Source organism: Mytilus trossulus, chromosome 1, assembly GCF_036588685.1.
Source record: "Mytilus trossulus isolate FHL-02 chromosome 1, PNRI_Mtr1.1.1.hap1, whole genome shotgun sequence".
In the NCBI taxonomy this organism is placed as follows: Eukaryota; Metazoa; Mollusca; class Bivalvia; order Mytilida; family Mytilidae; genus Mytilus; species Mytilus trossulus.
The window spans coordinates 94071553-94098640 of record NC_086373.1 but is presented as its reverse complement, the minus strand read 5'-3'; the positions used below and the strand labels follow the sequence as shown (position 1 = coordinate 94098640).

General features: G+C 35.4%; 2 protein-coding genes across 2 annotated transcripts in view; one reads left to right on the top strand and one right to left on the bottom strand.

Annotated features, from left to right (window-relative positions):
• Nucleotides 1-10355, top strand: part of LOC134704836 (uncharacterized) — a 33583-nt gene extending 23228 nt beyond the window's left edge. Inside the window, exon 14 of the mRNA XM_063563620.1 lies at nucleotides 25-10355. Within this exon, the coding sequence (XP_063419690.1) occupies nucleotides 25-9016 (8992 nt within the window). The 3' untranslated portion in view covers nucleotides 9017-10355. The remainder of the gene's footprint in view (nucleotides 1-24) is intronic.
• A 6538-nt stretch (nucleotides 10356-16893) lies between these two features.
• LOC134704826 (uncharacterized) lies at nucleotides 16894-26969 on the bottom strand. Its single transcript, XM_063563611.1, has 5 exons — nucleotides 26747-26969; nucleotides 25500-25726; nucleotides 24948-25101; nucleotides 23300-23520; nucleotides 16894-23056 (listed from the first exon to the last, which is right to left on the bottom strand). The coding sequence occupies exons 1-5, from the start codon at nucleotides 26958-26960 to the stop codon at nucleotides 17210-17212; spliced, it is 6663 nt and encodes a 2220-aa protein (XP_063419681.1). The 5' UTR covers nucleotides 26961-26969; the 3' UTR covers nucleotides 16894-17209.
• Between the last annotated feature and the right edge of the window lie 119 nt (nucleotides 26970-27088).

The following is a 27088-nucleotide window of genomic DNA, read 5'->3' as shown; positions in this document are numbered from 1 at the left end:
TGAGTTCTTATTTTATTTTTTCAGTGCGTGTACTGATGCTGGAGATAGTATTCACCAGAAATACTACTATGACTGTAAAGCTGCAGTGGATAAGTACAGCCTGGTGGACAGTGTCATCAGCTACTCAGACTATTGTCAGGTCATCTTAGAACTAGACACATGGCCAGCTCAGTTGTTATGTACTGAAATGTCAAATAATAATGACTTCTTCCTATTGTTTACTGACTACTGTGATCCAGCTTGCTATTTTGGTTCCAAACAAGGAGGAAGGGAATGCATCTGTAACAGTGGTTACTGGAATACTTCATGTGATACTGTTTGTCCAGGAGGAACAACCAATCCATGTTCAGGATATGGGTCATGTGACTCAAAGACTGGAATGTGTGCTTGCCCATCAAATAGAAAAGGATCAGATGATTGCTCCACATGTTCAAGTGGTTGGATAGGAACAGATTGTGATATTGCTGTCAGTGATGTACTAGAAGGAACCAATGTCATTGGTATAGCTGGTCAGCTTGGCCACATGAAAAACTTAGATGGCCTGAGTTTCATTATAAGAGATCCTGCAGAATATACCATGCTGACTTTAAGTGATGCACTTATGATAGAAGGGAAACTAGTTAGTTGTCATCAGAATTATACCTGTTTCACATTCATGTCGTTTAGAATTGGAGATTCTGCAATGGGATATGCCAAACTAACCATTCAAGCATCTAAACAAGACAACAACAAATCAATAGTCTATCTTGAAGATCAGCCAACCAGCCTTGACAGTACACTTTACTTTAAGGGCTTCAAGGCTGAACGACTCAATTCTGATGAAATAAAGATAATGATTGGTGTAGATATTGAACTTTTGGTAAGACAGCAAGGTCAGTACTTGACATTGCAGGTACAATTAAGAGGTGACCTTTTGAACTTTACCAGTGGACTTCTTGGTGGATCTGGCCAAACAAATGCCACATTGAAACTGGAAGAGCTAAAATACAGGAACATATATTCACCAAGTATTTGTACATACTCTGGTACAATACAATCTGCATCACCATCAGAAGTCACTGGATATGACTTGACATTCACAGAAGTAAACATAGAAACTAACCTGACCACAACTGCCTTTCAATTCAGTCGTTTTGAAGTAAACACATGTGACAGATTCATATACTATCCAACACTGGCAGATGAGAAGCAGAACGTTGGTGGATTCAGTTTGAATTTTGTCTCAACGGTGGTATCAATAAACATTGACCTTTACACTGATGTTGGACCAAACATCACCTTTGACTTCCTTGTCAAAATAGCAAATATCAGTGGAAATGCAGGTGTCCTGTTTTCCTTCAGTAATAACAACCTGTTTATGATACAAAGTGCAGAATCTTTAGAAGTGACCTACAATAATTTAACATTTGCAACCAATTTGACATTAGAAACTGATGAATGGAACAAGGTAGTTGTTATGTACTATGGTGAACTTGGTGACCTTGACATATATGTTTTCAATAGCACTGGGTTTATTCAGAGGAGAAGTGTGCTTTTGTCAACTGGCATCTTCAGTAATCCTGGAACCTTTTCTATGGGTCACTGGCAACCACCTTCCAATGGAAAGCCAATGACAGCTCCAACAGCACTCCAAGGTCAACTAGATAACTTCCTAATTTGGAAAATACCAGTAGAACCCAACATAATAGTTGATATATACCAACTTAATCCTCTTGACATACAACAAATACTTTACGCAGCTTGGCTTTTTGATGATGGTCAAGGTGAAAAGACATCAGACTTTATACAAAGTTTAACAATCGACCTGCCTAGCAACCCATGGGTTCAGCCATCATGGACACCTTCAGATCTGGTGTATGACAAGTATACAGAACCAGAAGTCACTTATGTTTTCTTTAACAGCACTGCAGAGGAAGAAATGGCTGATCGAGTTTGTAAAAAGATAACAAACAACACATACAGCGAGTGTTCAAATGTACCTACATCTACCAAAGATATTATGTACACTGAATGCATGCAAGTGTATAGCACCACAAACGATCTAGCATCAGTGAACAACGTTATCCTGGGTTATGGAAAAGTTTGTGAAGTATTGTTAAATTTACCAGAGTCTCCAGTGCTAACACCACTCTGTAATAGTCTAGAAATAACCATCAGAGAAAATAGTGGATGCCCTAAAACATGCGTGTTTGGAGAACAACTTTCAAATGGAACATGCCTTTGCACGTATGGATATTATGGAGAAAATTGTTCCAGTGTGTGTCCAGGAGGTTCTGATACTCCTTGTAGTAATCATGGGCAATGTGACAACAATGGAGGATGTACATGTGATTGGAATTGGGATGGAGCATTGCATTGTGGGACATGTACTGCCGGCATGACTGGTCCGGGCTGTGATGTTCTATACTCAGGAAGCTCGCTTGGAACAAAAGCTTATGTCACAAGTCAAGGAAACTATATGGGATTCGATGGACATCAAATCAGCTTGGATGAATTGACAGGGACATACTTTGTTATTCTAAATGAAGATAAAAATTTTGCTGTTGAGACTTATCAAGTGAGTTGTCAATTCGGGGCATGTGTTATAGGCTTATCTATTACCACAGGTGATACAAGACTTGTAGTGCTGCCATCTGGACAAAAAGATGTTCCACCTACTGTGTATAGTAACTCGGTGAAGATTGACTATGATACAACATCAACTCTATCAGCTTCAGTTGATTTGGAAATGGACTCGTATGCTAAACTGAAATTTACTGTAAAGACCCCAGAAACAAACGTCATTACAATTACAGCACAGGAACAATGGATAGACCTTGCATTAGACATTAATTCAGCTGTATTATCAGATTCAGAAGGAATACTTCCAGAAACAAATTCAATGGAAGCAATGTCGCATTCAGAACTTATGAAATACCTTGAAAAGAAATATAGATCAGAAGGTGGTACTATGGTCGACACTCTATCAACAGTCTATGGTGTAGATGTGAATGAAAATGCAGGCTTTGCCCTGTCATTCAATAAAACAGCTGCTCAATCGGAAAAATTGAAGTATAACAGTAATACCACATTTAACAGTGAAGAGTTCAGTCTGGGTATTTATTTCAAACCGACAGAAGAAGGTGGAGTAATCCTGTCTAATAGTAAAGACGACCAAACATTCTCCATATATAATACTGACCCAATGATTCTAGAACATGGAACTGACATAATTACAACATCTATCAGTCCTCAGCTTAATGAATGGAATCAGTTCATTATGACAATGGATGGAAAAAATAACCAAATGCACTTATACCATTATGGACCAAATGCCAGCATGACATACCAAATTATTGAGGACTTCATTCCAGATCTATTCTCTGAAGGTGGAAAAGTTGCATTAGCAGAATGGATTCCTTCATCGAAATCACCTGCCCACACTTTCACTGATGATGAGAAATTCGTTGGCGAGATTGAAGAAATATCTGTTTGGAAAGATCCCATACCATCTCACTTAATAACACAAGCAGACAGTTTAAATGTGAAAGGAGCTGGGTTCCTAAAGAACGTCTCAACATTGTGGTCTTTCTCAGAAGGATTTGGTAGCATTGCAACAGATGATATTTTGAGTAATGACTTACAACTTCCTAGCTTCCCATGGCAAACACCTGAATGGGTAGCTTCTGATCTAGATTTACAAAATATCAATCCAGATGCTAAGAACACCATCGAGATGAAGGAAGATATTAAGTTAGCATGTAATGAGTTTTTCAATTCAGCTGCTATAAATTCAGCATGTGCAGGGGTTTCCCAATCTAGTAAGAACTGGTTTAAACAACAATGTATTGTTCTTGGCAGTACATCTTCAGATGTAGAAGACAGCATGGTAGCAATGACTAGTTTCATTTCTGCATGTGCAGCTCAAGGTGGCACTCCCACTAGTTTATATACTGAAATGTGCAAACAGAATGGAACAGTTCCATTCTGGGTAACTCAGGAGTGTAACAACTGTGGATTTGGTTATATGGGATCAGATGGGGCTTGTCTCTGTTATTACGGATATTGGGGACCAAATTGTGACGAACTTTGTCCCAATGGCAATGCAGAACCATGCAATAATCATGGAGCCTGTGACATAGAGGGAAAGTGTCATTGTGAAGGTCACTGGACCGGAACTACTTGTGATAGTTGTGGAACAGGATGGGAAGGTGACGAATGTGTTGTTCTACCAACTGGACAACCAGCAGGTCTTTCAAATCTAATAGCTCATATCAATAATTATGGACAAATGGTAACCTTTGATGGGTATTTGGTTGATTTAACAGCACAAAATGTATACAAGCTTTTTGGACATTCAGGAGTACAAGAATCGGTTTATGCTCACATGTCTGTATGTAATGATACAAAGAAGACACATTACTGTTTGAATGACATAATGTTTGAAGCTGGTGGAGTTATTTACTATGTCCGTGCATCCAATAGCTTCGGAGATTCAAAAGTAAAGGTTTTTACAAGTACCGGCGAAACTGAAATATTTGAAAAGACAACAATAGGCAATGTTCAGCTATCTATTTCACAAAATAACTTTTTGACAATAAATATGACCGATATCAACTTACAGCTTGATATAATGTCCATTGAAAATGGCTTGATTGCAACCATGTCATATCCAAATGAAAAATTTGATTCAGAAACAAACTTGATTGAAGGTCTTGTAGCGTCTTGTGACACAAAGACAGCTCTTCAGCTTGCAGATTGTGAGAGCGCAACTAGAGGAGACATCTGCAACAAAATAGTTAACTCTACAACTGCAGGATCATGTGTCAAAGACATTTCATTTGAGGCAATTGATTCCTTCTTAGAAAACAATGCAGTCAACAACACTGAAATTGACACTGTTTTAGAAAGAGAATATGTCATAACCGGACCATCATGTCTTCAGTTCAGTGGAACAAATGGTATTTTTGCAGATGACTTTGAACTGCCAGACACATCCGCATATAGTTTTGAATTCAATGTTAAACCAACTGCTGTAAATGGACCAATGCTTACGTATCATACAGACAATGGTGATTTTATAACATTTGTCAATTTCCGTAGCGGTCTTGCCATTATTGAAAATGACAACTCTTACCAAACTGGAATAAAGTTGGACGTTGATAAATGGAACCAAGTAAATCTTGCTGTGGATAAAGAAAATGGTGTAGTTGGAGTATATGTTACAAAGGATTCTGGCGAAATATCCGTGAAAGAACTAGAAATAAATGTTGGTGCTTTTACGAGTGGGGGCACGTTAACAGTAGGTCAAATTGGAAATGGAGTTACTACTCTAGCACCAATAGGTCAGTTTAATGGATATATTGACGAGTTAAGAGTGTGGACACGCCCACAAAACCCATCGATCATAAAAAATAATTGGAGGAAAGATGTTACGGAGAAAACGCCAGATTTGTTTGCAGCATGGTCATTTAGTGAAGGAACTGGGTATTTGTCTTCAGACATTAAAAATCAGAATATGTATCCTGTAAATCTGGATAATCCACCGAAATGGGCATCGTCAGATGATTTAAAACTTACTCAAGGAATTGAATTAAACCTACCTCAGTTAACTACAACAGAACCCTACAGCCTTACTACCATCTCGGACAAATGTACTGGATTGTTTGAAGATAGCAGATTCACAACTCAGTGTTCAGGATTAGAAAATATCATTGAAACAATGCTGGACCAATGCTCATCACTAGTTAAGACATCAGGGAATGAGGATTTAGCAGAGGTATTGCTTCTCAGTACTGCCGAGTATTGCAAGAATGCAAATTCTCTAACAGAATCGCCTGCAAATGCTGTCTGCGACAAGATTATAAGATATAATAGTTATCTTTCAAAACATGGTACATCATGCAACGAGGAATGCCAGTTTGGAACTTTTGATTCTGTCTCTGGCCAGTGTGAATGTGATTCAGGACATTGGGGGACATCTTGTGCAGCAACATGTTCGTTAGGAACAGACGGAAGTTGTAACTCACATGGAGCATGTAATGGTACAACAGGAGGATGTAATTGTGATGCACACTGGCTTGGAAGTACAATGAGTACCACAAACTACTGGAAGACATATGCAACTAATGCAGAAGTTGTTATGACCGATTCAACTTTCAACTGTTCTGATTGTACAACTGGGATGTATGGATCAGACTGTAAATTTGCCGTTCAAGCACCAAAATCATCACAAACTTATGCAGTAGGCTTTCTAATGGGATCATATATAACAACTCTTGATGGAGTATCATATAAGATAATAACACCAGGCACTTATACTGCATATTCAGCTGGAGGAGTATCAGTTCAGGGGGTATTCTGGCCTTGTAATAATGATATCAGCTGCAGAGAAATTAAAGAAATATCTGTTAGTAGTGGTGGACAAACTGTAAGCATACTAAAAGGAACACTAGGCATGGAGGCCGTACATGTAGGAGGATCTACAACACTTGAGTATCCTGTGATAACAACAGTATCTAACATAGAGGTCAAATGGAATACATCAGATTATATCAGGCTAACATCCGGGGGATTCTCTGTCTTGGTTTCCGACAGCAATATTGGATTAATATGTCGTTTTAGAGTACAATCAAGTAGCGCTAAGTCAGCAACTGGATTATTAGGAAATACAGATACAACATGGTATAATGATTTAATATCACCTGATGATTCATCAACCATGGCTTTTGTAGAAAGTCAGTTATCTACCTCGTACATCGGAGGGTGGACTAAGACAAAACTAGGAACTTCACTCGGGTCTGTTCACACCTATTATGACAGTCGACTGAAAGATCTCTCAACATCAGGCTATATGCTCCATCTAACAACTCAGACTGTATATTTCAATGATGTGTATAGTAGTTCATTGAATGCATTCACTGTGTGTTTCTGGTCCAGAATAGATAGCACTAGCAAAAACATAACGCAACCAATAATATCATATGAAATAGGTTTACAGAATTTGACAGTTAAAATAAAAGATGGTCTTTTACAAGTCGATTTTGGAATCACCTTAACAACAAACATTGCATTTGAATTAGAAGTTTGGAACTATATTACTGTAACGTGGGATTCAGCAAGTGGACAACTTATGGTTTACAGAATTGCAAATAACGGAGAAGACTTCAAATACAAAACATTTTCAAATGTTCTGACATTGAGTACCATGGGACAAATAAACAAAATAGAAATATATGGAAGCTCCAGCAATCCATTAGATATTGATATGTTACGTATGTGGAGCACAGCTAGATCCTTTGATTCGGTTCTAGCAGAAAAATCAGAATACACTAAAGACATAACATCTGATGAAAGCTTGATTATTCTTTCAAAGTTTGATGAAGGTTCAGGATTATCTGCTAGCATTATTGTGCAGACTGGATCGGAAACAACAACAATTACCGGAACAATATCTACATCTAGTAGCGCCAAATCTGTAGGTTCAAAGGCCGTAGTCAGTGCTGATGACTTATGGTCTCCGTCAGATATACCAACTGTATCAACATTCACTCCCGAAGAAGTAACGACAGATAACGTAGATTCTGCAGCATTAACAGCTTGTATAACTGCACTCTCAAATTCAGATGTCAATTCAACTTGTTATGGAGGAGATATATCCAGTCTTTCAAACTTTTTATTGGAATCGTGTCTAGCAGATTACTCAACTGTCGGAGTGAATGGAAGTCAAACAATTATAGTGGAGAACCTTATTTATTACTGTCAAGCAACTTTTGATGTGGATGAATGTACATTAACTCATTACTTTGACTATTGTACAGATGAAGAAGATGAGGTGGATGCTGAGGGATTGAATATCATGATCATAGTAGCTGCCGTTGCTGCTATTATAGTTCTTATAATAATATCTGTATGTTGTTGCTGGTGCTTTGGAAAACTGTGCTTCAGAAAGAAGAAAAAGGTTGTAGGTCATGACTATGACTCAGACGATGATGAAGATTGGAGACCCCGTTCTTCCATGTCCGATCGTTCTATCTTAACAGCTACTAACGTTGATCTGGAAGACCAGTTGTTTTCAGCCAATCATGCATTTAGTGGTGCAATGGCTCCCTTGGCATACAATTTCAAGGCCAAATTCCCAGAAAAGGCAAAGAAACCAACACTTAAAGCAGGAAAGATGGAACCAGTGGTCAGTATGTTCGATGCAGAGGCAGATGAGAGTATACCTCTAAAAACAGACTCCTCGTTATTTAAAAAACCAAAACTTGTATCAAATCCTGGATCAAACTCACCAGACCCTCGACCACAATCACCATTTGTACAACCTGGTATCAATTATCAACCCGATAATGCAGAAATCTTCAGTCCATTTCAACCAGAGACTGAAACACAATCCTTTTCCTTCAAGAACCGAGGCTTTTCACCTGATGAAGCTGAGCAGTTTTCAGTCGTAGATAGCAGGAGGGAATCGGTAGCATCTAATAATACACCCAAACCAAGGGAATCATATTCAAGATCCTCTAGTGTTCTCAGTAATGCAATGAGCAATGATACACAATTATTGGTGGATACCACAGCAACACAACCTAGTGTACAAAAAATGTCAATCATAGACAAGACTCCAGTGAATACAACCACATGGCATGACAATAAAACTAGTACAAGTTTAGGAAGTCGAAAGAACACATCAAGTAAAATTGAAACCGAAGCAAGCTCACGAAAACCTCAGGTACCGATGGAATACATTCCTGAACAAGGTGTACATAGACAATCAATAATGAATAATCAAGCTAACAATTCGTTCCAAAACATGTCTGACCCAGCACCAAAACGAGCATCACGACATGCAAACTCGTTCAGTCCAACGGATAAAACTAATACCAGTAAACCATTGCGATCCCGACATTCCTTTGATTCATCAATAGACCGAGAAGACAGCTATGTGAGTATGTCTTCCATGGGAAGTCAGCCATCGAGACCTCCATCTAGAGTTCAGTCGCCAAGCGGGAATGAACCAGAAAACGAATTCAAATGGTAAACGAGTGCAATGACAAATGGAACGAAAATCAAACTTATAAAAATATTTGTAAAATTTTGACACTATAAATATGAACATTATTTATTTAAAAGCACTGTCCCTTCTGTAAACTGTTATAAGTTTAGGCCTCAATTACCAATATTTGTTTTTTTCAAAATATTTTAATTGTATATGAAATTTTTTTTTTTACTTTTTTTTTTAATATTTATATGGTCTTAAAAATAACACTTTCTTCAAATTCAAATATAAATTATAATTCAATCAATCTGTGTATTATTTTTATAGTTTAAGAATTACAGTTTTAAATTCAAATATATAATTATAATGCAAATCAATCTGTCATCAGTACTATTAATTTTTTTTATAAAAGATTTTTATAAAGAATACAATATACTAAAATTTCCCAGTTGTTTTTTGTATAACTTGAATTTTTCTTATTTTTATTTTAAGAGCACTTATCTATGCAAAATATAGTTTGACTCTATTGGCTGTATATATTGCTTATTTGTTATAAATTTTGCTTTTCTTCTATTTAATTGTGCACAGTGTATACAATTATTTGTTTGTTTTTTGTCAGTCGAGAGTGATATCAAATTTACTGTAAAACTTCAAAAATCATTTTTCTTTGATTGTTTTCCTATGTTCACTTGAAGTCTGCTCCTTTATTAGTTTTGGAGTAGTTAATATCATAAATTTTTCAGAATAAGTGAAAGAAATATGTAAACAAGTTTAAATTGAAAATGTTTATTTTGTAAAGATTTTAAAACAACAATCAATCAATCAATGTAGGGATTTTTGTTTTTTAGATTTCATCTTTACCTGATTAAGTTATTCAGGTAACTAGATTGTAATAAATTTATAAATCTTATATATTATGATTAATAAACACCTTCTTTCTGATGGGTCAGTACAAAAGATTAATACCAAATCAAAAATTAGATATTTATTTTCCCCTCAGTGGACATAGTAACTGAAATGCTCAGAATTTTTTCATAACAATTTTAATTATTTATAGAATTTAGAAATTATATTAAAGGTAGATAAAAATGACAAGTAAACGTGCATCATGCATCGAAAAAGAATAAGGATATGTCAATACTAAATATTCTATACTAGAAATAAGCATTCCCTTTTAAGTTCAAATTTAGACTAAGTCCAGCTAAAAATAGGTTGGCTAAAATACTTTTCTATTCAAAGTTTGTTAATAAATATCTTTATATTTTAAATTTGTGAAGATATATAATTCTATATTAAAGTGTTAAATTATTATTTTTTATTCTTCCAGCTTAAAATTTACGTGTAGTTTTGTATGTGTTTATATATCAATACCTATATTGTTCACTACTATTTTGTTTACACTTTATTGACATTATTGAATTTGTTTCACTTTGTTATTGTTTCACTAAAATATATTTGGTTTTAAATATTATGTGTTGCTTCTTTTGTTTTCAATGTATATGCAGTCGTTCTTTTCCTAGCCATATTCAACAGTGTTCCATACCAAGTCTTGAATTTCAATAAGTCTAGTATGCCTTGGAATAGATTGATTTATTGGTGTGTGCTTCCTCTAACAGTAGGAATAGAAGGGTGTTTGTTATATGTATAATGTAAAATCACAAAAAAACTAGGAAAATTTAAAAAGGAAAGTCCCTAGTCAAAAGCTCAGACACATCAAACAAACGAATACCAACTGTCATACTCCTGACTTGGTACAGGCATTTTTGTCGAGTCTGCAACTTTTGTTGCAGAAAGCTCGACATAGTGAAAGTGATCCGGCGGCGGCGTTAGCTAACTTTTTAAAAGCTTTACATTTAAGAAGGTTGAAGACGTGGATGCTTCATACTTTGTATATAGATGCCTCATGTTACGAAGTTTCTGTCAGTCACATGTCAAATGTCCTTGGCCTCATTTTCATGGTTCAGTGACCACTTGAAAAAAAAGTTCAATTTTTTTGTAATGTTGATGTCTCTCTTATTATAAGTAATAGGATAATTATATTTGATATTTGCGTACCTTGCAAGGTCCTTATGCCCGTCAGACAGTTTTCACTTGACCTCGACCTCATTTCATGGATCAGTGAACAAGGTTAAGTTTTGGTGGTCAAGTCCATATCTCAGATACTATAAGCAATAGGGCTAATATATTCGGTGTATGGAAGGACTGTAAGGTGTACATGTCCAACTGGCAGGTGTCATTTGACCTTGACCTCATTTTCATGGTTATAGTTGAGTTTTTTTGTTTTGGTCGGTTTTTCTCATACTTTATGCAATAGATCTACTATATTTGTTGTATGGAATGATTGTAAGGTGTACATGTCTAGCGGGCAGATGTCATCTAACCTTGACCTCATTTTCATGGTTGAATGGTCAAAGTTAAGTTTTTGAGTTTTGGTCTTTTTATCTAATCTATATCCCATAGGTCAACTATATTTGGTGTATAGAAATATTTTATGATCTATATGTCAGTCGCGCAGGTTTTATTTGACCTTGACCTCATTTTCACGGTTCATTGCTCAGTGGTAAGTTTTTGTGTTTTGGTCTATTTTTGTCGAGCCTTCGACTTTAGTCGAAAAAGCGAGACTAAGCGATCCTACTTTCCGTCGTCGTCGTCGGCGGCGTCCACAAATATTCACTCTGTGGTTAAAGTTTTTGAAATTTTAATAACTTTCTTAAACTACACTGGATTTCTACCAAACTTGGACAGATGCTTGTTTGCGATCATAAGATAGTATCCAGAAGTAACTTTTGTAAAAGTAAAATTCCATTTTTTCCATATTTTACTTATAAATGGACTTCGTTTTTTCTGCGGGGAAACATAACATTCACTCTGTGGTTAACGTTTTTAGAATTTAAATAACTTTCTTAAACTATCCTTTGTTTGTACCAAACTTGGACAGAAGCTTGTTTATGATCATAAGATAGTATCCAGAAGTAAATTTTGTAAAAAAAAATAATCCATTTTTTCTGTATTTTACTTTTAAATGAACTTAGTTTTTTCTGTGGGGAAACATTACATTCACCCTGTGGTTAAAGTTTTTTAAATTTTAATAACTTTCTTAAACTATCCTGGGGGTGTACCAAACTTGAACAGAAGCTTAGTTATGATCATAAGATAGTATCAGAAGTAAATTTTGTAATAATAACTCCATTTTTTCCGTATTTTACTTTTCACTTGAAATGGACTTAGATTTTCTTTATGTTAATATTACATACAGTCTGCAGCTAAAGTTTTCAAAACATTTATTAGATTCATTAACTATCCTAGATTTTTACCAAACTTGGACAGAAGCTTCTTACAATCAAAAGATAGTATCAAGAGGAATATTTTTATTGATTATTTTCCTAATTTTTGTTGAGCCTGCGATTTACAGCAAAAGTAGGCGAGACACTGGGTTCCGCGGAACCCTTACAAATTTTTCTTAAACTAAGTAATAGGTTAACTATATTTGTCGTATAGAAGCATTGTTAGCTGTACATGTTTGACTGGCATGGTTCATCTGACCTTGACCTCATTTTCATGGTTCATTCGTCTTTGATTAGTTATCTTGGTTAATGTTAAGTTTATGTGACAGTTTTAAATAAAACTTTATACTTAGGACTATCAACATAATATCAATGATTAGTAAAGAAGGCGAGACATTTCAGCGTGTGCACTCTTGTTATATGTATAAAATGGAGGATTAAACCTGGTTTGAAAGCTAGCTAAACCTCTAACTTGTATGACAATTATTAAGTTCCACAATCATTATATTGACAACGATGTGTAAACAAAACCAACATCCCAACGAAACAATAACCCTGTACACAAAAGTCATCTTTCCTGAGGTCAAACGTGATTTTCAACAATAGACAAGTGTTTGTTTAATATATCAAGCTTCAAATCTACTTGAGTACTGCTATTGACAATTTGTGACTATGTTTGAACGCTTCAGATCCGTGTCCTACTCTATATAGCAACATATACGTCTTTTCTTTTGCCGTGCTTTTCCAGCTAGTCATCCACTGTCATATGTTTATCAAAAGTTATCAAAACGTCTTCGAGGAAAAACTTTTGTCGATGTGTAAACAAAACCAACATCCCAACGAAACAATAACCCTGTACACAAAAGTCATCTTTCCTGAGGTCAAACGTGATTTTCAACAATAGACAAGTGTTTGTTTAATATATCAAGCTTCAAATCTACTTGAGTACTGCTATTGACAATTTGTGACTATGTTTGAACGCTTCAGATCCGTGTCCTACTCTATATAGCAACATATACGTCTTTTCTTTTGACGTGCTTTTCCAGCAAGTCATCCACTGTCATATGTTTATCAAAAGTTATCAAAACGTCTTCGAGGAAAAACTTTTGTCAAAGATTTCTTATTCAAATTAAATTGACACCAAATAAGGCCATTGACACGATTTAACCTATGTATATAGAATGTTTTCGACAGGGGATGGGAACCTGTGAATAAGGGGAGAGAAACGAGAGTCTGTGGACAAGGAAACAAAGGAAGAGGGTGAAGGAACCGGGAATATCGGAGTTTAAAAAAAACGACAGATTTTGGGGTAGGGAATTGGATATTAGATATCCCCTAGTTCAACCCCTTTATAAAGTCGCTTACAGTTTCTTGCATAGTGAAAAACACTGCAAAAATATTTTTCATCCTTCAGTTATTAGAAGCCTTACGTGGTTTTTTTTTTAAGTTTTAAAAAAAGTAAATATTGAATTCGAAACCCGTTAGTCATTTTTTTCTCATTTTTCTCAACATGTATATTACTGTGACATTGTTCATAAATGACTGTTTGTCAAATGAGGATAGAAGTCTTGAATGCCAAGCGGTAAAATAGATTTGTGTCTTGTAAGTTTAAGTTGAATTTTGTCCTTTGTGTCGATCAATTGTCTTGCCTGCGAAGTCTCAAAATGCGAGACGTTGTGATTGCATTTCGGCGGCGACAGCTGAAACTATATAAAGCTTTCTATTTCAGAAGTTAGAAGACTTGGATGCTTCATACCTTGTATGCAGATACCTTATATTACGAAATTTCCCTTAGTCATAAAAACAAATTCGTGAATCCTATACATTTTTTTCTAAAATTCGGAGCAAGGTATGCATAAGGGTGAAGGTTGATACCTATCAAACCGTTTAAACAAGCTGTATTTGGTTGCACTTGTCCTAAGTCAGACACTTGATGTTCATTGTTTTTCGATTTGAATGGTTTTACACTAGTCGCTTATGGTGGGCCCTTTATAGCTTGTTGTTCGATGTGAGCCAATGCTCCGTGTTGAAGGCCGTAATTTGACTTGTAATAGTTTACTTTTTCAAATTGTGACTCCGATGGAGATTTGCTTCATTGGCACACATCTTCTGTGAGACAACTATTCATTAAGAACCAATTCAAGGGACAAAGATTTGCTGATTTGGAGCTTTCAATGATGTGAAAACTGGGACATGATTTAATTTATATAATCTATTCCCAGTGTAAATTTACATAACTATACATGGTACAGTGTTGGGAACATGTGAATGTTGACAGACAGCAATTATCGACAACGAATAGCCCGGTTTTTTTAGACAAGCATAAACATGGCATGACGGGAAATTATCATATATACCAGGAATAATAAGAAGTTGAAAAAAACAAGTTAGCACACTTCTAATATATCCACCATTCATTAAAGCATGTGACATGTTCAAACATGTATCACGCACAACAAACATTCAAGCAGCATCATTTTATTTATTGCCAGAGAATAATATTATAGTTTACATGGTTATCTTATAATCTCTTAGTAGCTGAGAACTCTACCGAATGTCGGCATTTAATAGTTAAAAGTATGTATATTTCGACTTTTTTTACAATATTCAAATTTTATAAATCTTTGAATTTTTGGGGATAGGACATTTAAGAAAAATTTAAAAAAAAAATGCACATAGGGTCAATTCAGCGGTGATATAAGATTTTCAAAAAGGACATCTGAGCGAAATTTCCCGCGATACTTGCTTGTAAAAGAGGGACGAGATATACCGGAGGGACAGTCAAAGTGTAAATATTGCCGTTATCGAGTTTTAAGTTGTATGACAGTTTTTGGCTTTTTACCATTAATAGATATTTTAAACTTTGTTCGTTATAAAATCCTTATTTCATAAACTATACCCTGCTCGAAATTATAGTTCCACCTCTCCGTAGTGAGCAGGGATAACAGATTATATCTGACGAACGGAAGAGTTACTCTTTCATTTTCTTAAAAAAAAAAACTCAAATGTCCTGTGATTATTTTTATTTTCTCTCAAATGTCTTAAAACATCGGCACTTAAACGTCTTTTTTTTTATCGACCAAATTTTCTGTCATTCGGTGAAGTGTCCATTGTGGGAATTTTTACTCCGCGATTGCAACAAACTCATAGGAAATTGACAATACGCTTCCCTGCATTTCATACCGGATAGTCCACTTTACTTGTTTTCTCGTTCTGAATATCATGCATACGATATTTACCATTAGAAGTTAAGAAAATAAGACATCAATCAATCATCAAATAATCTTGTATTGAGATGACTTCTGTGATTTAAAGAAAGTTATTAAGTCATTAACCAACATAGAATGAAATACAACTTTTAAATAAACAAGAGTGCACACGCTGAAATGTCTCACGTTTTTTACTGATCATCGATAGTATGTTGATAGTCCTAAATACCTACAACTATCATATAAACTTAACATGATCCAAAAAATGACGTCAAGTTCATATCAAATTATATATACACCTTACATTCATTCAATACACTAAATATAGGTCACCTATTGCTTATAGTTTCTGAGAAACAGACTTAACTAAGAAAAACTAAGCATTGACCAATGCACAATGAAAATGAGGTCAAGGTCAGATGATCAATGCCAAGCAGACATGTACATATACAATCCATCCATACAACAAATATAGTTGACATATACCTGTTGCTTATAGTTTTAAGAAAAACAGATCAAAACACAAAAACTATAAATACTCAGCAATGAGCCGTGAAATGAGACCAAGATCAAATAAAACTTGCGAGGCTGACATGTACATCTTTCCATACACCAAATATAGTTGACCTATTCCATATAGTATTAGAAAAATATACCAAAACTAAATAACTTAACTTTGACCACTGAACATTGAAAATGAGGTCACCTTGCCAGCTAGACGTGTACACCTTGCAATCATTCCATTCACCTAATATACTAGACATATTGCTTATAGTTTCTGAGAAATTGACTTTACCACCATAACTTAACCTTGTTCACTGATCCATGCATGAGGTCGAGGTCCAGTGAAAACTGTCTGAAGGGCATGATGACCTTGCAAGGTACGCACATACCAAATATAGTTGTCCGATTATTCATCATTAAGAGAAAAATTCACATTATAAAAAATACAAACTTTTTTTTTAAGTAGTCACTGAACCATGAAAATGAGAATCAAGGACAATGGACATGAGACAGACGGAAACTTCATTATACAAAGCATCTATATACAAAGTATTAGGCATCTAAGTCTTCCGCCTTCTAAAATATATAGCTTTTAAAAGAAGAAAGCTTACGCCACCGTATCACTATCCCTATGTCGAGCTAAAGTCGCAGGCTCGATCAAAATTGTCGCAAATATCTATGATTTTGTTGTTCTCTTGCGGGCCAAGCAAAATTCCTGAAACAAAACGGAAACCCCAGTTTCCATTTATTCCCACGATAATTAAAAGAAAATAATTGGCTAAAAGTTCACGTCAGCTTCAGGACATATAGAGACGTACTGATTACTCTAATCAGTGACACACAAAACAATGTCCACTGCAAATTGTTGATTGAAGCAAGACAAACATTGTAGAATATTTCAGGTAGAATATAATATGTCGTAGAGTGTTTTTAGTGACTAATTTGTAAAGAAAATATAACATGAGTTGGCAAATTATTTCTGGCTATGAAATATGAATTATTTTTGTTCGATTTATCATCGACAAATTCCAATTCTGGTCACAGCACACTAGCGAATCAAGGAAAACCTGTAAAAAAAGGGTATAACACTAGAAGTACACCAATTTTCTTCTACAACTTATAAAAATGTAAAAATATATTGTTGTGCGCATCATTTATCCTCAAAGTTTTATAAATAGTTTTGTTCCGTGCCTTTTACAAATTTTAATACGAACTGTTTCATATCAGCTTCAGTAGGACTACAGAACAACACACGCCGGACTTTTCTTTAATACTTCGCGTTCTACTACGCTTTTAAATTTCTTCTGTTGGTCCGGTGTAGGAGACTGAAAGTCATTTCTGTCATATACAGCTTTATTAGTTTTTATACTTTTAGATGATCTTTCAGTTATTATACTTTTAGAGGATCTTTCAGTTTTTATAAGTTCTGGTATTATATTTGTTTCCTCATTACGCGCAGTAAATGGTTCTGAACGTTCAGAAATTGTTTCCCGACATTCATATTTGCTAATGTCGTTGTCGCTATTTGAATTATTGGTGTACTTAAAGTTTTCGCTTATCTCGAACTCATTTTGCATGGGTTCAGATTCATCTATAGAATAAATAGTCGCCAATCTTCCCATTGATTCGTTATCCTGGAACTGTGTTTGTGCAATACCACGGCCGTCATTGGTATGTTTCGGTTTTGTCTTGATGTTCCCAGTATTAGTAAGTATTTCCGTTATATCATCATAGCCATTTAACATTGCAACTGAAAACGGATTATGCCCTTTCTTTGTTGTCATGTTAACATCTGCATCATGTCTTAGCAACAAATCAACTACTTTTCTATGACCTTTCGCACATGCGATAAACAACGGGCTTGCGTTCAGTCTATTAGCATGGTTAATGTTTGCGTTCCGTTTCATCAGTAATTTGACTATGTTGAAATGACCTTTTTCACATGCCTTATAGAGCGGCGTGGATCCACTTGTATCCTCTATCTCGACAGAGGCATGATGTTTCAGTAACATCTGGGCAACCTCTAAAAAACCTTTATCTATAGCAACATGTAAAGGCGATTTTCCATCCTTGGTTTTCTGATTCACTTCAGCATTACGACTTAGAAGGAATTTCACGATAGGGATGTAACCATTTGAGCAAGCCACATGAAGGGGCGAAAGACCATTGTTGTCACTGATGTTTGTGAATGCATATTGATTGATCAGTTTCTCCGCTATATTCTTGTGATTTTCTTTACATGCAACATGCAGTGGTGAAAATCCACCAGAGGTAACTTTATTTACTTTGGCTCTGTGCTTAAGGAGAACACTTACGATCTCTATGTGGCCCATTTCGCATGCCGTGTACAGCGGAGAAAAGCCATCTTCTTTAAATTTGTCCACGTCAGCATCATTTTTTATCAGAAGGGTAACTATTTGTTGGTGCCCTTTCTCACATGCCTTGTAAAGAGGAGTCGCGCCTGCGTTTGTAGCTTGATTGACGACAGCGTTGTGTCGGATAAGCAAATTAGCCACAGCAATATGGTTTTCCTGACATGCGAGATATAAAGGAGTTCCCCCTTCGTCTGTTCCTAAATTTACATCAGCGCCATTTTCTATAAGCAATGCCCCAATAGCCAAATTATTCTTTACACATGCAATATGTAAAGGCGTTGATCCACGTTTCGTTTTCCTATTTGTGTCTGCTTCAAAATTGAGTAAAACTTCAGCTACATCCCAATTTCCTTGCTGTGCTGCCAAATACAAAACTGAAAATCCTTCAGTAGTTCGTTGGTCTGGATCTGCCTTGTTTTCCAATAAAAGATTTACAATATCAGTTTTATAGTTCTCACAAGCAATATATAATGGCGTAAAACCATCCTCGGTTGTTTGGTTAACGTCTACTGCGTACCCTATTAATAACTCAACAAGTTCGCGATAACCCTTTTCACATGCAATTGTCAATGGTGTTGAACCATTTTGAAAACTACCATTCGGATTCACTTTATGTTCTAAAAATATGCAAGCCACTTTTAAATTACCCGTCAAGAAAACACTGTACATCGGAGATAACCCACTATTTGTACAAATGGTAGGATCAGCGCCGTACTTCATCAATAATTTAACGATGTTGAAATGCTTCTCTTCGTAAGCAATATACAATGGCGTTGCACCATCGTTTTGGGTCTGATTTACTTGTGCTCCATATTCTAATAGTAATTTCACAATATCAAGATTTCCCTTTTCACAAGCTATATACAGCGGAGAAAACCCCCCTTCTCTGCATATGTTGCTATCGGCTTTGTTTTTGAGTAGCAGTTCTACTATAGAGGTGTGTTCAAAATCACAAGCAATGTACAATGGTGTAACTTTCGATTCCGAACTCATATTTACATCTGCACTACTCTGAATAAGCAAGTCTACAATTTCTTTTCGTCCTTCTTGACATGCTATGTAAAGAGGAGTACAACCGTCTTGGGTGCTTAAACTAACGTCAGACTTATATTTAAGCAACATTTTTATAATATTTGTATACCCTTTCCCGCAAGCGATATGTAATGGTGTAAATTCCTGTTTGCTTCGTCTATTAACATCAGCTTTATTTTGTAATAAAAAATCGACCATTTTTTCATTTCCTTTACTACATGCAATAAATAACGGAGTATATCCATCCGGAACCTCTCTGTTAATATCCGCGCCATAACTAATAAGTTGTTGAGCAATGAGTTCGTGATCTTTTTGACATGCAAACTGCAGTGACGTTAGTCCAGAAGGTGTAAATTCGTCCACGTCAGCGTTATTTTTCAGTAACAATTCCATTAAGTCTGTCATTCCTGTATCACATGCAATCATGAGGGGCGTATATCCTTCGTATTTTTTGTTTGGATTTCCTTTATGATCAAGTATTAGTTCTGCTAGCTTCACATTCTTCATTTGACAGGCCATATGTAAAGGTGTCAATCCACTTTCTCCGCATAAATTCGTATCAGCGTCGTTTTCCAACAACATTCGCACTAAATTGAGATTTTGAGTTTCGCATGCAATCATTAATGGTGCGTACCCAAAATTTTCGGTTGAACTTACAACAGCTTTGTACTGTAATAATAAGTCGACCATTTTCAGGTCTTCATTTTTACACGCTATGTGAAGCGGCGTTATGAGTTCCTCGTCCATTTGGTTTACGTTTGCCTTGTGCTCGAGAAGTAGTTTCGTAATTTCTATGTTCTTCTTTTGACATGCAATATGTAATGGTGCAGTCTCTCCCTCTTTGTTGATAGAACTAATCCCATCTTCTTGCTCCAAAAGATGCTTGATGATTTGGATGTTTTCGTGTTTTGTTGCAATTAACAAAGGAGTTTGACCATCACTGTCACAAACTTCTGTGTTTGCTTTGTGTTCTAGAAGAAGTCGTACAAATTGTTCATTGTTTTCCCTGCATGCGATGTGGAGAGCAGTTTCATCGTCTTGTGTTGTTGCATTTATATTCGTGTTGTTCTGAAGTAAGATAGTTGCAACATCAATATCACCTTTCTTACTAGCAAGACATAACGGAGGCATGAGTGCATCTTTTTTCAGGTCTGCAGTGGCTTGTCTTTTTTGCAATTCATCAGCTAAATCCATGTGTTTATTCTGGATCGCAATGTAAAGCGGCGTTCTTCCGTCTGTGGTACTTTGGTTGAGATCAGCTCCATGATCAAGTAATAGCTCTGCTGTTGGTTTATTACCTTTTTCACAACAAACACAAAGTGGAGTGAAACCATTTTGGGATGTTTTGTTTACATGAGCGTTGTGTTTTAAAAGGAGTTCCACTATTGAAAAATTTGACTTCTGAGCAGCTATAAATAATGGAGTAAAACCACCCTTGTTACTCTGGTTGGCATTGGCTTTAAAATCTAGTAATAATTTAGCAGTATCATATTTATTCTTCTCGCACGCAATATATAGAGGAGTTGCTCCTGTTATAAAACTGGCATTTGCATCTGCATTATTTATTAATAATAATTCTGCTACTGATGAGTGACCATTTTGACTTGCAACGAATAAAGGTGTAACGCCATCTCTCGTGGCCTGGTCAACTTTTGCACCATTAGCTATAAGAATGGAAACTAATTCAGCAAATCCATGTTCGCATGCTATAAGAAGAGGAGTAGCTGTGGTGGTCGTAAGTATATTGACTTCTGCGTTCTTCTTTATTAACATATCAGCAACTTTGACTTGGTTCTTCTGACAAGCGATGTAAAGTGGTGAGGCACCTACATCTGTACATTGGTTTATGTTGGCTTTGTTGTCAAGTAACATTTCAGCAATTGATTTATGTCCGTTTTGGCAGGCGACATACAGTGGCGTGGTACCAGTTTCGTCACTTTTATTTACATCAGCTTCATTTTCAATCAACGATTTTACTATGTCAAGATTGCCTTCCTGACTCGCAATATAAAGTGCCGTTGACCCTTTATAAAACACTGCATTTATATCTGCACATTTTTGCATTAGCAATTTAACGACTGTTGTATGACCCTGTAAACAAGCAATGTAAAGCGGTGTATATCCGCCTTGGTTTGCGTAATTCGAATCCGCGCCTTTTTTAAGTAGAATTTCGACAACATCCGAATGACCCTCTTGACTAGCAATGTAAAGAGGTGTGATTCCTGACTCATTTGTTCTGTTAAGTTCAATATCAGTTTTTGCTAAAGTTTCAACAACTTTAGTATTTCCATTTTTACACGCAACATAAAATAGTTTAAATCCTGAATCATCTCCCATCAAAATGTTATCATCTGCTTTCAGTAATAGTTCAACTATAACAACATTACCACGTTCACACGCTATATACAATGCTGTTACACCTCCTTTTGTCTTTTTGGTAATATCGGCCTTGTTGTCAAGAAGAACTTTAACGATATCTTTTTTGTCCTCTTGTGATGCAATAATGAGTGGAGATGTTCCATCAGTTTTACTTTTGTTGACATCTGCCTTTTGACTAAGCAATAATTCGACAATATTTGTGTGACCATTTTTACATGCGACAATTAAAGGAGTTGTTCCATCTAATATTGTATTTTCAATATTTGCATTAGCACTTATAAGAATCTTGACAACACCGACATGTCCCATGCTTGACGCAAGGTAAAGTGGAGTTGCTTTGTCTTTCGTCATAATGTCTACATTCGTGTCATCAAGAAGTAATTCCACAACCGATTTGTGGCCCATCATACATGAAGCATGAATAGGGGTAAATCCACTCTCATCAACCGCTTTTATTGCTAGACATTTTTCACGTTTTTGGAAAAATTCTACGAAGTCTTTATATCCCACGAATGAAGAAACATATAATGGCATGACTTTGTCTTCAATCAAGGAATCTAACCCTTCGTATTTCTCAAGAAAGTTGAGAAACTGCATGCGAAACATTTCAAATGATGTCTGTGAAGCTGAAAAGACTTCCCACCATTTTTGGTCTTCAATGTCTTTTATTAGTCGACTGAAGTAGACATTTTCCAATTCTGTAGGAATCATTACTGTATATTCCTTACAATTCTCGCTCAAAGACCGAAACTGAACCCGCTCACTAATGTATCTACTACTTCCATGTTTCAATACTGATCGAAGTGCATTTTTATTTTCAGCAACAAAAAGACTTATGACATCAAAAATTTTATCATGAATTGCTCTGATGTATCTATACCGTTCCTCTATAAATGTGTCTAGCAGGGCTTTGATTCTAAATGATATGAAAAGCATGGTAGGATGATTAAGCAATCCACAATCTGAACACACCTCGTCTATTGTATCTTGCTGTGATTTGGTTATTTTACCATGAAATAAACGTTTGTCCAACTTGTTGTCAAAAACAACTAAAAGTGTCAGAATGAAAAATGCCCATTCATCGGTATCACACATATTTTGTAGTTCTGTATTTAAAAGTTTGATGGGTTCCTTAAAGAAGTCTACTTGATTTTTCACACTTGAATTATTACGTAGTTGACAAAAAAGGAAGAAGCTCTCAATGTCATCTACAATATCTTCGTCTAGCCTTCGCATATTATCGTCTCCAATATATTTCGACGCTATTGTACGTTTCTCCTTCTTACTAAGGGTAAAGCTCTGCGATAACAATTTACATTCAAACATTTTAGTATTTCTAAATATTTTTGAAAATTGTTTTGAGTTATAAACTAGTTTTCTGCAAGTTATGATAAATCGAAGGTCCTCGGAACTTTTAAAAATCTCTTCAAAATGGTCCGTATGCATTGCCCATTCTGCTATGCATTTTTGGTCGGCAGAAAACCTTCCGCAAAAATTATCAATTATAAATACTTGTTTCTTAAATCGTCGTCTAAATTTTACCAGTTCTGTTGGTCTTTTGATAACAACTATTTCAAAACCTTCGTCGCGGTTTAGCTGTAAAACAAGATGGCGCGATGTCATCGTCTTGCCATTTCCAGACTCTCCCGTAAGAACAACGCATGCGTTCTCTCTAACTTTTTCCATGACCATTTGTGAAGCTATTGTTGAAACAAAATGTTGGTCTTGCGTTCTCCACCTCTTTACCCTTCTATCAATCGACTCTGAAAAAATACATAGGTTAAAGTCCATCAGAAGATGATTCTTCTACAATAAGGGTATTTATTTTTGCGTTTTATAGGTGTTAATAATGATAAATTAGTCCTGCATTATACCATGGAAGTATTATATTGTCAACTAAAACAAAACCACATAAAAGTTGCTGCATATGGGGCAGACACTAAACTCCAAATGCATTTGAGTATTCTCCATTCAATCTTTGGTTTCGATTTTCTTTGATAGAAACATATCGTTGTGAAAAATGAGTATTTATATAATACGATTTTGCTCTGGTAGATATTTGTATTTTTAAAGTGCTCTAAGTATGTTATGCTTTCCGGGAATAGTCAGCATGTGGGTTTTTTTTAGCAGTGTTTCTAACAAACCATACACGATTGTATGATTGTTTCTTTGTTGGTATTTGCTTGAACTAGCTCCTGGTTACTGCGAGTACTCTCAAATCTGCACATTGTGTCTTTTGTGTTATTGTAAGTTTGTTTGTGCGTTTTATCGATCTGATGAGTTAAACCATTTTCAATTGATTTTATAATTTGTTCTGTTATGCTGTTACACGAATGACCAAGATTTCGTTTTCTAACAAACCATACACGATTGTTTCTTTGTTGGTATTGGCTTGAACTAGCTCCTAGTTACTGCGAGTACTCTCAGATCTGCACTTTGTGTCTTTTGTGTTTTTGTAAGTTTGTTTGTGCTTTGTATCGATCTGATGAGTTAAACCATTTTCAATTGATTTTTTAATTTGTTCTGTTATGCTGTTACACGAATGACCAAGATTAAGAGGATGGTTGTACGTGTTTATCACCGCCACATCATGTATGTACTTGTCCCAAGTCATAAGCTTGTAACTCAGCGATTGTAGTGTTGCTGTATATCATATTTGTTTTCTTTAATGAGTTTGTACATAAACCAGACTGTTAGTTTGTTTCTTCTGTACTGTTTTCAATTTCATTGCGTAACATTTTATGGCTTGTGATGTGTTATGGATTTTTGTTCATTGCTGAAGGCTGTATGGTGACCTATAGTTGTCAACTTTCTCATAATGTGATCTGTGATGAATTTGTTTCTTTGTCATACCACATCTTCTTAATTGTATTAAGAAGTTGCACGTGTTTTTCTTGCTAAGCATTATCCTACTCGTAATTCATAGTGAACGAGGACAGGAAGTTGGTATCCGGCATATGAATAAAGCTCAACTCATTACTGCCAATCTGCTGACCAAATATGAGGGCTTATAGGCACAAATCTTTCGAGTAAAATTACCGTTCTTAGTCTCAGAAATCAACCAACCAAGGAATTTGATTTGGTGTTTCGAGCACAAATTGTCATTGAATACTAAGTATTGAGTAAAGTGAAAAAGTGGTTTAATTTTTGTAATCTTCCGCGACGAAAATGCTAAATGTAAGCTACATACCTCTACGATCTTTGGGTATAGGATCTTCTGAAGAATTGATATCTTTCTGTTGCTGTATTAAATTAATCACGTGATTAATTTCATCGTTGTCAAGGTAACCGTGAACCTTGTTCTGTTCTTCAGGAATTGTACTACCTCCAAGACGTTCAATGGACTATAAAAAGAAAATTAATTTGCAGCATTCTATCGATATTAGAATTTTGTTATAAATATGATAAGAGTGAGACATCAACTCCAGCACAACAAATTTAGAAGAGACACCCAGTGGGTTAAAGGTACTAATCATTAGTTCTAACACAACGCCAAGTTCTTTATAGTTCATCCTTTTATCCCTTGATCTTTTTAATTTAACAGATAGTTCTACATCAAACATCATTTAATTTTAAAGTGTAAGGAAAAAAAACCAAAAAAATCACAGACAATCTCTAAATTGGTAGACATTCACATTTTATTTTATGCAGATTGATGTTTAGAACTAACAAAATAGTTTTCAGCAATTCTGATTTACGATGATATTCAAACTGGTCTTATTTTTTTTTTAAATGTACTAACATTAGCGATGTCCTTCACTTGTTCATTAAATTCTTCGTCATCGATCGTCTCTTCTTTTTTGTTAATGATATAATTCAAATAAAATTCCACTCTGTAAAGATCTGCACCAACCGAAGTATCAAGCGTGGATGGACGCCACGCTGGAATTTTTATCCCTGTCAATGATTTTACAAGGATCAACAGAAGTCCGGTATCCAGATACTGACATGGATTATCGGTATCGTCGTCTGTAAAATAGAGTTATTTTCTTGGATTTATTATTGAAATTACCTTATTTATGTATAAAAATTATTAATAATAATAAAAGCCAACATTTCTTATTTGAAGATAACGTTCAGCTGGTCATTTACGATAGCTGTGTATATTACAATGCATAAAAAGGACAATTACTTCAATAAATAAGAGGTTGGTTAATTGACGGTTTCGGTCTTTTGACTTTTTTGTTTATCTTGTGCAGCTGATCACGTATGCTGAACTGTTTATAGTTTATATCTCTTGCTCTCTAATGACCGCTTTAAAGATTATAATGATACAAATAAAAGGAGTAAAAGTCGTCATTTAAGAGCAACGGAGTCGATTGATGATTTCAGTCATGTTGATTGGATTGTTGAAATTGTCTAACTGGTATTTTTCTGCTTTAAATTTCTCTCTATCCATAATAGTTTTCTCGTTAATAGCAAAAAATAACACTGGGACATCAGCTAAAACTGGATATTTCAAGGCCAACTACTTCAAATATCGTTATAAATCCGATTTTTCTGAAAATTTTAGGGTGGAAAAGTATAAGGAAATCGGTGTTCTATATTTAAATTAGATTGTATATTGAGTTATTTGGTTATTGTCTTCGTTTGTTTTTGTTGTTGTTATATGTCACAAACTGTAAAGTGTATATGACAATAAAACTTTGAATTTGAATTTGAAACTTGATGTAATTTTATTTAATTTCAACAAAAAAGTACTGTTTAGTCCTATGGTCAATTTCAGCTGTGTCAGAGAGACACTAGGAACAAACAGAGATTGTTTATAGAAGACATGCTTCATAATCCTTACTGTCATTGTGCGGAAATTTTCAAAGGTTTAGCGATGACAACACTTTTAAGTGACAGCACAAGCTCGCATGGCCCTAAATGGTCAAGTAAAGTAAGCTATATGAAATAAGGGTGCCCTCAACTTAAAGCTGATATATGAGTGTTCATAATTTTTTTGGCCAAAAGTGCATACATAACCTGGCATTTCGTAATATTCACCTGTGATGGTGTTCAGTTGTTGCCATTGAGCATTCGTGATGATCTTTTCTTCTTTCAATTCACAAAGTTTGTCTTTCTCTCTCAGTAACGCGGCTTTAAATCCGCCATTGTAATGTCTGTCAAACAGCTTAGAAAATGCAGTTGGTGCAACACGGAGAACAAGATGACCGATATACAGATACTGTATTCTGTGTTTCTTTAGTGAAATAGACATCTTGGACGGTGTATGCGTAAACTCTAAAATACACAATTTCATTTTATGTTTCTTTTGTAATTATAATAATTATCTTAATTTGTTAAACTTACAATGTCAGATATAGCATTGATCCTTTTGATTTTTTT